The 12,678-nt window shown below is 41.7% G+C and overlaps 1 protein-coding gene across 2 annotated transcripts in view; it reads right to left on the bottom strand.

Annotated features, from left to right (window-relative positions):
• FANCL (FA complementation group L) overlaps positions 1-12,678 on the bottom strand; it is a 68,838-nt gene that overhangs the window by 44,532 nt on the left and 11,628 nt on the right. For both annotated transcript variants that reach the window (XM_088477323.1, XM_088477324.1), the window contains exons 6-7: positions 10,190-10,286; positions 1,412-1,480 (exon numbers count right to left, since the gene is read on the bottom strand). In XM_088477323.1, coding sequence (XP_088333449.1) covers positions 1,412-1,480; positions 10,190-10,286 — 166 coding nt within the window. The remainder of the gene's footprint in view (positions 1-1,411; positions 1,481-10,189; positions 10,287-12,678) is intronic.

Here is a 12,678-nt window from a genome sequence, read left to right as displayed (position 1 = left end):
TTCTATTTTGTTCACACATTAGTTTAGATTAGTTGAATATTTACTGACAAGAGATGGAGGGACGGGGGCAATTGCCAGTGCTGGCCAGCTCCATTAATTTCACATTCATTTTATGGTGCATTTATTTTAATTGGGTTTCCACATGTAACACACATTGACATAGTGTATATGGTAAAAATGCAGCTGAACAGTGGTTATATAGCTTGTGCGAATCCCTATTGGGTATATAGACAATGCACTGGCATAGAGATCAACGGACCGTTACAAGCACAGAGACATTCTTTGAACATGCAGTATCCAAAAAAATTACATGCATAGGAAAACCAATTATAAAGGCAAATTAGTACGTACACATAGGGCTAATATTTACAATGAGGCACTTTTCAAAGCTGCCATGTCTTTCAGTAGTGTCAGCCTATGGATTTAAATGCACAGTTACATTTAATATAATTGTCCCTTTAAATCCAGCATCCAAAACTGCCGCCAAAAGTGCTACAAGGTAAATATAGCCCACATAATATAATGGATTTAATTTTGCTCTTGCATTAAAAACACAAGTCAGTTGCTGCGTTTAAGTGCCAGTGGGAAAGCTGCCTTAAACTTGAAGGATCGGTTTTTTTTTTTGTATCTCAAATAAATCTAATTTCCCACAATGTCGTCAGTGCTAACTTCCTATGAACTTGGCCACGGTGGCAGTGAATGTACACTATATACTGTAGACAAAAATGATTGGACACCCCCACGCAAGCGAAATGCATACCATTGCTCAAGTTCCTAATGGCCACTTATGTGGCGGTTTCGACAAGAACACTTCGTAGGGAGGCCCATGCACCTGAAAATCTACAAATGTTTTTTATCAGGACAATGACACCTGCCATGTTGGACTGGTATACAGAAGTTTTGTTAACCTGGATGGACTGGCCAGCTCAGAGTCCAGACCTTAACCCCATTGAGAACCTCTGGAACGAATTGGAGCTACGGGTGCGTTCTAGGCCGACTCGACCTTCTTCAGTGTCACAGTAGGTAACTTTACTTAAGGGCGGAATGGCAAAACATACCACCTACTGTTGTCCAGGAACTTGTGTTCAGTTTGCCAAGAAGGGTGTCTGCAGTAATCACTGCACGTGGTAGACCTACAATGTACTGATAGCAAATAGATCAATGAGATTTTATTGATGTCAGTGTTCAATCACTTTTGTCTACATAGTGTAGTAAGTTGGATACATCAAATGAGATGTTCACCTCATTATTCACTCCCTGGAGTGTTTCAGTTTATCTGCATTTAAGAAACAGAGGGTACACAAGTGGTGGCACCTTCAGCTAACATCTACACATGGTCGCTAACTGCTGCACGCTCCCCCGAGGCGCATTAAAAAAAATGTAAATAAATAAATATGTAGAGAATCCTTACTTGTGGTGTCCATGAGATGGAAAATGGCACTGGTAAGTCTACGCTGCAATCCGGAGCCTTGTATGGGTACTAAAACGATAAAATTACAGTTTAAAAGTAACACAGCACAATAAGCCATTTCCATTTCAGACTTCCATAAAACACCATGACAACTTAATACAACATTATCAAGACCAGCTACAAAGCCAAATAAGGAGCAAGCTTAACATGTTGGTAAATGGAGACACATGACTAATGAATAAATCTGTCTGGGTTCTTTATGTAACTTCTGTATATTTATGTATAAGCTCAATATTTCTGGGAAATCAACAGCGATGAAGAGATCAACAGTGGCAATTCCCAAACACAATATCCCTCCCCCCAATATACAGCTTTGTACAGTACAATTCTCCCACCTTCCCATATTTAGATTTGAACATTATGGGCCTAATTCTGAGCAATCACTTTTCTCTTCAGTCACTGAACTATTTCCATACGCTAATGTGAGAATCAGACCATGTATACTGAAAATCCGAGCAACTGCAGTGGAAACCTATCCCACTCACCGATTTTTCTGTCCACAGCAGTCATCATTAGTATCTGGACTTGAACTAACCCAATGCCGGATGCAACAGATGCATCTGGAACAGGAGTCCCATCTCCATCTGCACGCTATGACTGAACATGAAAGTAATCTTAAATGACCACGACACTCCACTGACATGGAACATTTCTGTGTGATCACTTGGTCCCCACTCAGGAATATCCATTTCACATTAGACTCCATGTGCTCAAGATACATCTTCCTCATAACTATTTGCTAGTGTGAAAGCATTGTGATACGCATGTGCATCCCCGTTTTTTTTCGTGCATGTGAAGTCTGCTGAAAACGCGAGTTACCTCCGTCACTGTGGATACGTCCAGCTCAGGATCAGGCCTAACAGCTGGGTCCTCATACATTTAGCCTCATTACGCCACGCAGCGCGACTTGCCTGGTGTGAGAGAGCCGCCAGGTCCTGCGCTACTCTGCTAGCATCAGGCGTCTTATTTTGCTGAAAATGCGTTTGTTGCAATGCGGTGCGAAGCACCAGCAGACTGCGCTGATTCATTTGATGTGCGACACTTGTATATTTCTGGGCACCTGATTCTGTATATGAAGCACAACGGTTTTTGGAATGATAAAAGCTGTGGCCTCTACATTGTAGCACTCTGTATACAGATTCAGAGACTAAAGCTGGGTATACAATATGTGTACCCAGTGATCAGACGGGCGACAGGTTGACAAATCAGGCAGCCAGTACACATTAGACGATCTGGTGCCCGACCGCCTGATATGTCGGCCCCTGTTGCCTCCCGCTGCATGGGGTGGTCAGTCGCATCGTCAAATTGAGCTGCATGTAGGACTGACCTGACGATGCGGCTGAAGACCAAACGGGAGCTCGCATGGCCTGACGTAGTGGGTACACACTAAACAGTATCGACTATATTTTGGAACGATCTGTCGGATTGTCTGGAATATTGTCTAATGTATACACAGCTTAAGTTGCACACAGATATACAAGTGTCGCATATCAAATGAATCAGCAGAGTCTACTGGTGCATACCAGCCACATCTCATTACGTCTTAGCCGTATTTTCGGCAAAAAAAAAGACTAGCAGAGTCTTGCGGGACCTAGTTCCGAGTGGTGCTTTTTAGCGCGACTGGAGCTAAGATGTGTAAGGATGTTTTAATGGTTATACTTTTGAGGTGTGTTTGCAGATGAAACCTTTGAGATTGTATGCTGTGGCATTTATACAAGAGAAAAATGAAATCAAACACAAATTTGCTTCGTATAATTGCTCTATAAAGAAAAAAAAAAATCATAAGTAGCTTTGTGTGCCATTTTATAGTAATGAAAATAGATTTTACCTCAAGCATAATAAACCAGCAAAGAAATAAAACTCCCGACCTTAACATTAACCCAGAACAAGGCCAGTTTTCATATACGACTCATTCCTACATTTGTTGCAATATATACCAATATAGCTTATTGTTTCGGCACATTAAAATAAGAGTGTTCTTATCCCTTCACACCGAATGTAGAATTACACTCACACCACCAGAAATAGTCTCTGCCCTCTTTTCATTTATCTTCTCCTGGGCACAGATAAAAGCTGAAAAATTGAACTACTTAGCTGTGTGAGCTTAGGGAAGTCTGAGAGGCTAGAGGCAAGAATGGGTATTATTAAAAAGTCACAAACAGTTCACAAAACCTAGGTTTAAGTAATGAGGACCTCTGTGTTAATGCGGGCATGTTAGCTTCTTCATTTAATGTACCAGCTGCTTCTTTATACGCTGCTAAAAAGTGCACAAACTAAGCAGTAAAAAAACGGCTTTCTTTATACCTGCATCTTAATGCTGATGGGAATGTCGCATTTAACAGTAAAAACAAGCAACATTAGATTACTGAGCGGATTAAAAAAAATAGAAGCAAGCATTGTCTACTGCGGGGGAAAGGAAAAGCTCTGTTTCACCAACTTAATGATGTACGGTAAAATTAGAGAGATACCTTCCAAGGAAGAAGGCACATAGTAATCACCTTTATAGCAGTGCTTAACAGACTAGTAAGTGAAACAGTAATTTCGCCAACTGTGAAATGGCTTTAAAAGAAAACAATTCTTCAGACAATTTACTTAATAACTTAAGCTCCAAGAAGTTACAGTCGTCCTTACTAACGACAGTACAAATTCATTAAAATAACCACTTATATATGTATGAAATAAGCAGAACATTTATGGAGGCTGGTAATGCTTCTGTGAAATTCCTGTGCAAGAGATTAATAGTTTAGGCATGAGGACTTCAAATTAATTGGTCGGAATATATACACACACAAATAAAAGGAGCAACTTTGACTGAGACCAAGAAAGAAAATCCATTTTATTCAAATAAGGAGTATTAACCAAATATAAAGTTTTAAAATTTTGTGGAAAACTTTGTATCGTGGAACTTGCAATGTATTCTGGTACAAATACTACATTAAGGGTTCGTTCACACAAACGTGCTAGGAAATGATGGAAGATGGGTGAAAATGCATGAAATTTATGGTGTGCTTTTGTGACTTGTTTTTAACATGTTTTCCATGGGTTGTGCTTTTAGTAATATATTATATAAATGTATTGTACGGAGAAATAGGTCCTGCCACATTCTAAAATTTCAAGTCACAAAGTTGGGAACAGTACTACTGATTCATACTTTAATATACTTCTTACATATTTATTAATGTGTGAAAAGCAAAAAAAAAAATATAGCAGATGTGAATATGTCTTAAAGGTAATTTACGATATAAAATAGTTTGCAACATCACGGTGTATATGCTATTTGCGCCTCCTTTTGCGCAAAGAAACACTTTTTTAAACAACATTCTGTTCAACATGCCTATTCTAATGGAAGTAGTTCAACGGATCAGGACATTTCTTTCTAAATGCAGTTTATGTAAGATGAAAAAGAAAAATCCAAGAATTCAACTGAAGTTCTAGAGATGCAGAATGTGCATTTGGTAAAGTGGTACAGTGCGGAATTCAAGAGAGCCATGATTGCCGATACATTATCGCCCTATCCACAGGAAGTGGGCAGGATATGGGAGATCCGCCCACTCTTCTGGGGGTGCGGGACTACTTGAAAAATCGTGAGTCTCCTGCAACTTTCGAGAGAGTAGGTAAGTTTGACCTTACATCTGATATCAGAAGAAAAGCCATCACATTTCATGAGCTCAATATCTGCTGGGGCTAAGATAGGGACTTCATAACAAATCTCTTTAGAAAACATACAATGACAAAGCCTGCTACAGAACACAAGCTCCCATTTTCCACCGACAGTACAGAACATCCCCAATTGAGAATTCCTACTATTACACAGGAACGTATATCTAGAAGAGATAGCCTTCAAATAAAGAAGCAAGGGCTCTCCTCCAGACACTGTGGCAGAGGCTATAGCCATAAAGCCATCAAAAAGGCTGTGCATCTCCCCTCCAAAACAAATAAGGTTATATTTATTTTTTCCAAGGTATGATAGTAGTTTCAAATCTCACATGATTTGTGGTGGACTTTTGCCATGGATTGGCAGGATTTGGAAAATATTATCCAGAAAAACTGACCAATTCTTTTGTTGGATAAAGACGACAAACAACATTCGAAAAATAGGCCTCCATGAGCTGGAGTAGATCATGGAATTTTAGAGAACAACTGGACATGTGCCACTTGGAATCATCAAGAATCAATGGATCATACCCTTGTGGTTCATGGATGAAATGTATCTACGGTATATGTGCAAAAAAGAGAATGTCCAAGACAAACAAAGGAACCCTACTGAGATTAGGAATTTCTTAAATTGCAATGCCATGGGCATCATATATCATCTTGAATGAATATGCAATCTCAGAAACAGTACAGATGTGTCCTCACTCGTCTTTGCTGCAGTCATGTCAAACAGCCCCTTATGGTGTGCCTGGTCGCATCAGACACTGCTAGCGTGGGGCGTGTTTTTCTCCAAAAATGTGTATAAGTCGCAATGCAATGTAACTAGGACGCAACCCTCCGTGCGTGTATTGTCTTTAGTTCTTGTACAGGAGGACTACAGATACCACCTTAATGCCCCGGCTTGCTGCCACTTGTGGTTCTCCAAATGCCAGCAAGCGGGGCAGGCTTTCTGGGACCTCTAGCCCCCATGTATTTCTATATTTCACACAATCAACGCCACACCCACCACCCAGGGGTGTGGAGGATAGCACCAGGCTATCAGCCTTAGCCCTGTTCGGGGGGGGGGCTTTATTGGGGAGATCCCCACTTCCTGAGGAATCCCCGGAATGGGTTGACTATTGTGGGGTTGTGAATGCTTTGGCTGGGGAACCCTATCAACTGTGTCCCCCTGCTGTGGCATTACACCTCCGCTAGTTACAGTCCGGTGCTGATTGTTGATAATACAGGGGATCCCTACTCATTCACCCCCATATTTCCACAACCAAGGCTGGCTCACAGTACCTGATGTTGATTGGTGAAAATACTGGGGACCCCTATGTTATTTTTCCTCATATTTTCACAACCAGGACCGACTCAGAGTTCACTGCTGGTTATGGTTTTGGGGGTGGGGACCTCACATAATTTTTTTTATCTTTTTTTGAACCCTTTCATTCCCTTTTAACACACAGAAGCCTACACGGAGCTCACTGATCTGTGAAGGCTTCTGAAAAACACGCAGTTGCTTAGACTAAACTCGCTAGCCTGAAGCAGGTCTATTATTTTGCACATTTTTTTTTTTTACTAGTTTTGCTCGAGTTTAAAACTCGCAGCCTATTGCATCCGGCGAGTTCTATCTTATTAATAGAAACACATCTGGATGAGGATTTGTGCCATGCGAAAAGTGGAAATGAGATTTTAATGCAAGTTTGCATGTTCTTGCAGCCTTTTACATGTGTGATTTTTAAACTCGCACGTTTTTTCAATAAATCTGCACCTTTTCAGTTCTCGCACCCTATTACATTTCACAGGTCATTGCAGATATACATTGTATCTACACTGGTAAGACTGCTTAGCTAATGACTGCTTAGCTACTATTGGTAAGACTGCTTAGCTACTAGTTTACAGCTACGCATTGACCCACAGGAAACCACACTCCCTTTATACAGATTCCCTTCCAGATTTGCTGTTCAGATTGCGTGTCGCCACCATTGGGGGTGGAATGTAGTGGCCAAGATCACTGTCCGCTGAAAGAGATTTCCTGGCCTCTTTTGATCATTTGCGATGATCGGCTTGAGTAACCTCATGGTCACTCAGCAGGATGATGGTAGCACAGATGATCTGATTTCACCACCTGTGTCCTTGGATGCATCTCGGATCAGTAAAGCATGCAGGAGGTGTGACGTCTCCTGCTGCATTAACAGAATAGTGCTACAGCAGCTGCTACCATGTCAGCAGCTGTGATAGCAACTACGTCCAACAAAGCTGAATCAGGCCCTAAATCTGTGAGCAAGCCAGTCATGTCAAAACACGTGTCAGGCCACAGAGACTGCCTCTGTGAGAACAACGGTACATATGTGTATGATACAGTATATGTGGTTTGTCCATATACTATGGGCCTGATTCAGAGCCGTTCGCTATTTGTGGTCGTTCGTTCAAAAACTAGGGGTGGCTATTCAAATGATCCGTTCGCAAATTGCAGTCTGTTCCCACCTCTAAGTCTGAACGAGCGAGCAAAACATACGCTCGTTTATTTGATAAAAACGCCCCCTGGCCGCACGCACCATACGTCATGTCCGCTATTTATTAGATTAATCGAGTACATCGTACAGCGTATGAACTGCTCGCTATTCTTGTGGTTGGTGTTTTCAACCGCTATTTTGCGAGCAGTTCTGAGTAAAAAAAAACCAAGTGACGTGGTCAATGACGCTGCTGTATTAATTATGCACTCCCTTAAAACGCCCCTTTTGACCTTTAAGCACGCCTGCGTTTGGATCTCCACTCCCCGTTTTCAAGCACCTTCCCCTGTTACCACCCACATACGCCTCATTCTGTCACTCAAAATAGCAGGCCCTCGCTATATTGCGTACCAACGATTTTCGGCCGCACTGACTGGTTCGCGCATGCGTACTAAAAACCGTACGCATGCGCAGATGTGCGAACATCGCTCGGAACGAGCGTACTGCCGCTAGCGAGTGGCTCTGAATGAGGGCCTATGTTTGAAGTTATGCTCTAATTTTTTATTAGTAAGAATTAAAAGTTGCACTCAACCTAGAACCTGCTGCTTATCCAGTATAGATGGAGATTATTAATAAACATGATTGCTGATTGAATTGGCTGCAGTCTCTATCAAATTAAGACACACATTTACTGTATACATAATAAATAGGAGGCTTAATCTCCTATTCAGTTTTCCTTATCTCTTACTGAAAGCTCTCTCCTCTCCTGTATGTTAGTGCTAGTAGTAAATCAGTCATGAAAGGAAGCTCTTACCACCACAAAGTCAATGTCTAATAATGTACACAACAAACAAAAACATACAGAGGGAGGCCTAGGTCCCACTCCAGATTATTATTATATGATAGACTTCTTGACAGCTCTTCCTGTTGTGATTGAGAAAAAAAAAGGCTAAAAATAAATATCTGGGATTCACAGAAGAATAGTGTAGGGGAGGGTGCTTGGATACAATTTACTGAAGACTTCAGTTTTTCACTTACTCTTTATTTAGAGACAAAGTGCAAGAAATGCCACAATTTAGACTAATTTAGGCTGTGTATTACTTGGCCTAAAACATTTTCTATTATCTTACCTTCTGCATAATAAATGGGAAACAGAAAACCCAAAAAATAGATAACCACGGATTGAGCAGAGTAAGTAGATACAGTCATCATACTGGTTAATGTACAGATTCGCCCACATACATCTATCCTCCGTGCGCTACAAGTCGCGCCACAATATGCGGTAGCACTGAGCGTCTTATTTGTGCGTCTTTTTACCTTCAAATGTGTCTTATTCGCACAGCTATGGGAATAGATAGCACAAGCAGCTTCTGCTGATAAAAATGATATGCAGCATTTCTGTGTGTGTGACTACGGGTGTACCTGCATGTGAAACGCTATGTTACAGCTGCTGACACTGTAACGTAGCATTTCACATGCAGATACACCCGCATTCGCTCACAGAACATAGGCATGCTGCATATCATTTTATTAGCAGAAGTTGCTTGTGCTATCTATTCGCATCACTGTGCGAATAAGACGCATTTGAAGTTAAAAAGACGCACGAAAAAAGACGCTGTGCACTACAGAGTCACGCCACGGCATGGCGAGACTAGAAGAGCTGTTTAACGCGCCAGGAGGCTAGATGTATGTGGACCCATCTGTATATACTTATGTAAAAAGCATTTCCATGTGAAATGATTCAGTCGCTTGAAGCAGTGTCTCCGGCAGATATCTGGTATCGACTGCCCAAGGCAGAGGTTCCCACATGCAGTCCTTCAAGGCTCCCCCAACAGTTCAGATTTTACAGATATCCATGGTTGAGCACAGGTGAAATAGGGCCCGATTCAACAAGGATCGCAACTGCGAATACGCACGCAGACGGCCGATTGTTTGTTCTTTTCTGCGCATGCATCGCAGTGCGCAAAGTCTCCACTACAATCGGGACTGCGATGGCAGCGAGTACACATACCCATCACAGAGTGATTGACAGGAAGTACCGTTTGGGGGTGGCGACGGTGGGGTTGTCGGCGAAACAAAGACGTGTCAGTGCGGTTGAACACCGTTGCAGGGGCATGCATAAATTAGCCACTGCGATGCCATATGCAGCCTGGGCTTTCAGTGCATGCGATCAGTTTAGCAATTCCTGCGTAGGGTCTGACCTTGTGCAAGTGTGCGTGAGGCTCCAATGTTACTCAATGTTATCGATGCTTTCGCAGACTTGCTGAGTATTATGGATGTGAGTAAGGGGAAGTGGGCGTCCTTATGTTGTACCGAGATTGCATTGTGATATTAGCATACCTTCGCAGTGAGACCGTGAATAATCGCAACGGCGATCTGTACTGAATCAGGCCCTTAATTAGAACCTTAGTCAGTTTGATTTGACCACCTGTGTTCAACAATGGATATCTCTAATACTTGAAATGTTGGGGAACCTTGAGGACTACGTTTGGAACCTCTGACCCAGGTATGGTGCAATTGGGCACTTGTGTAATGCCAGGTAATCTGGCATTTCCTCGTTTGTTTGTGGTAACTTGCTCACACAATTCCTCTCCCTCAGTGAATAAAATAAATAAAAAAATATACTCACCCGTGCACCCAATCTCAGAATTATTACATGCTCTCGTCCTGAAGAATCTTCGATTTTTAACTTGATCGTACTGAACTCATTATCAACAAACAATAACCTAAAGCAAGAAAATAAATGCAAAGATAAAATTGTAATTTTCCTAGTACCCTGGCTAATAATAAAAAGTTTTATTATATATTAGCTGTAACCAATGTTAGTTATGTCACATGACAGTCATTCAGCTACGAAAGAATGCAACCCTTTATATTGTGTATTTTCATGTTATCTTAATGTCATCAAGAGGCTATGTACATACTTATATTTGTATGTTTTGTTCTGAGTATTCTGAGTTACCTGAAGCTGACAGTCATGCAAAGCGATCCGATGCTGCGTCCTCAGATGCAGCAGTGGATCACAGAAGACGGCAGGAGACATCTATGGTTACACATGAATGCCCGGCATGGTTACCTCATATTTTTCAATGGGCCTGATTCAGCAGCGATTGCTACTGTGATTCTGCACCAAACGCAGCTGCGAAAAAGGCTAATGCTTGCCAAACCACCGCCGACATAAAGACACCCACTGCTGCTTTCTCACATCCGTCCACTGTCGCTCTTCTGCGTAAACATCAGTATCATCGACGCACATCGGCCAGTCACGCAGCATTTACACCAGGTCTGATCTGCCGCAGAAACTGCATGTCTCCTTGCACACAGTGGGCTCTCAAGCTGCATATGCAATCGCAGTGGCTAATTTATGGACATCCAAGCAATGGCGTTCAAACGGACAGGCACGTCTACGTTTTTCTGACCCCTCCTTCGTTACCACCCCCAAACGCTCACAGCCTGTCACTAACTCTGTGATGGATTCCTCTGTGCGTACGTAATCGCAGTGCGATCGCAACGCGGCTGATAAGCATGTGCAATGGCTAACAATCGCTCGATTTGCATAAGTAGTTGCATTTGCGATCGATGCTGAATCAGGCCCTGTGTGCGGAGGAAAACACAATGAACTACAGCCTACAAAGCAATGCGCTCATGTGCATCAATCAGTTTCTACTTTACGAGTAAATCTAGATAACATACTTGACAGTTATCACTTTACCCAAAATACTACATCTGAAAAGACGCCAGTAATTGACAGTCTAGAAAACACTATATTTAATTTTTCACGTGATGTTCCCAAGGTGGGTGGGGGGGAAATCATAATAAGCACCATTTTATTGCTACTCAAGATTATGTGTGGAATGAAAATGTTGCAGGTGTAAGCACATAACCACTGTTAAGTCTATTGGTATCCAAATATTTTGCAGCTGTTCTAAATGCCCTCTATCAAGAGATTTCATTGCTGTTTGCCCAAGTCTCAACAATGTAATTAAGTTTCCAATGAGGTAATTTAAATGAGATTAAACTTTGACAGATGTATTTGCATTGTAAATGTGAGTGCCTTGTTTGCACTTTCCAAGAAACCTAGAAAAAGTACAAATGATTAGTACGTTCACAATTTATTTAAATACTACAATCTCTATTAAAACTCTTTGGTGTAACCTCTATAAGCAACTTAATGGCAGCTATGGAAATGCTTCGGTTTGTCTTGGAGGTGTATTTACAAAACAAAAAACACTGCATGGTAGTTTGTAGTCAAATATTTTTAGGGACTTTAGACCAGTATAATACTATTTACGACGGTCCCTTTATCATGATGGAAAATTGCAATTCTCCAAGGCAAATTCACTGTGGTTCCGGCAGCAGCAACAGCAGATGGAGGTGTCAGTGTCATCAGGAGTCTGCTGATAGGCAGACAGTTGCTCTGTTCAGTCATCCCCCTGAAGGCTTGTGCTCTACGCCACACTGCTTTACTTCCATATTATCCCTGTGGTACCTCACAGGCAAGCAGCGGATTGTGGTAAGTTATTAACACTTAACCAGTGAAACAAAGTGAGCACATAGGGATGGAAGGACGGCAAGACAAGAGTGTAGTAAATGTATGCCAAATCTCTTTTCTAATAAAGTGTGACCTTCAAACTGAGTTCTCAAACACATAAGCATTCCTTGGTGCCATAGATCACACAAACACACGTATAAAGGTTCATGATGGCTTGCAAAACCATGGGACTTCGCAAATATCAGTCTTAACCACCACTGCACATGAAAGATTATCTGATTCAGAAGAAAACTTTTACCAACACACTCAGGAGTGCGTTTCAAAATGAACCTGCAAGCGCCCCTGTTAGGCCTCATCATGTCTGTCTATTTTTTGCAATAAAAAACGGTAAAAAAGGATGTTAACTGCTAACGCATTTGACATAGTTTGGAGCCAACTGCAGGTTTTCTCCCAACGCATTTATCCGCAAAACACAAAGAAAAGTAGAACAATTTGCATTCCAAAATCCCCAAAGTAAATGCACTGGAAACCCTGCTAGTTCAACTTTATTCAAGCTGCACTATGGATCGATATAATAATGGAATATGATCTGCCATGCATAGTGAGACTAGGGGCGCACCCCAAGG

Source organism: Taudactylus pleione, unplaced genomic scaffold (genome assembly GCF_031769625.1).
Source record: "Taudactylus pleione unplaced genomic scaffold, aTauple2 ptg000201l, whole genome shotgun sequence".
NCBI classification, from domain to species: domain Eukaryota; kingdom Metazoa; phylum Chordata; class Amphibia; order Anura; family Myobatrachidae; genus Taudactylus; species Taudactylus pleione.
The sequence above is the reverse complement of the archived record's forward strand: the minus strand, read 5'-3'. Positions and strand labels throughout refer to the sequence as shown.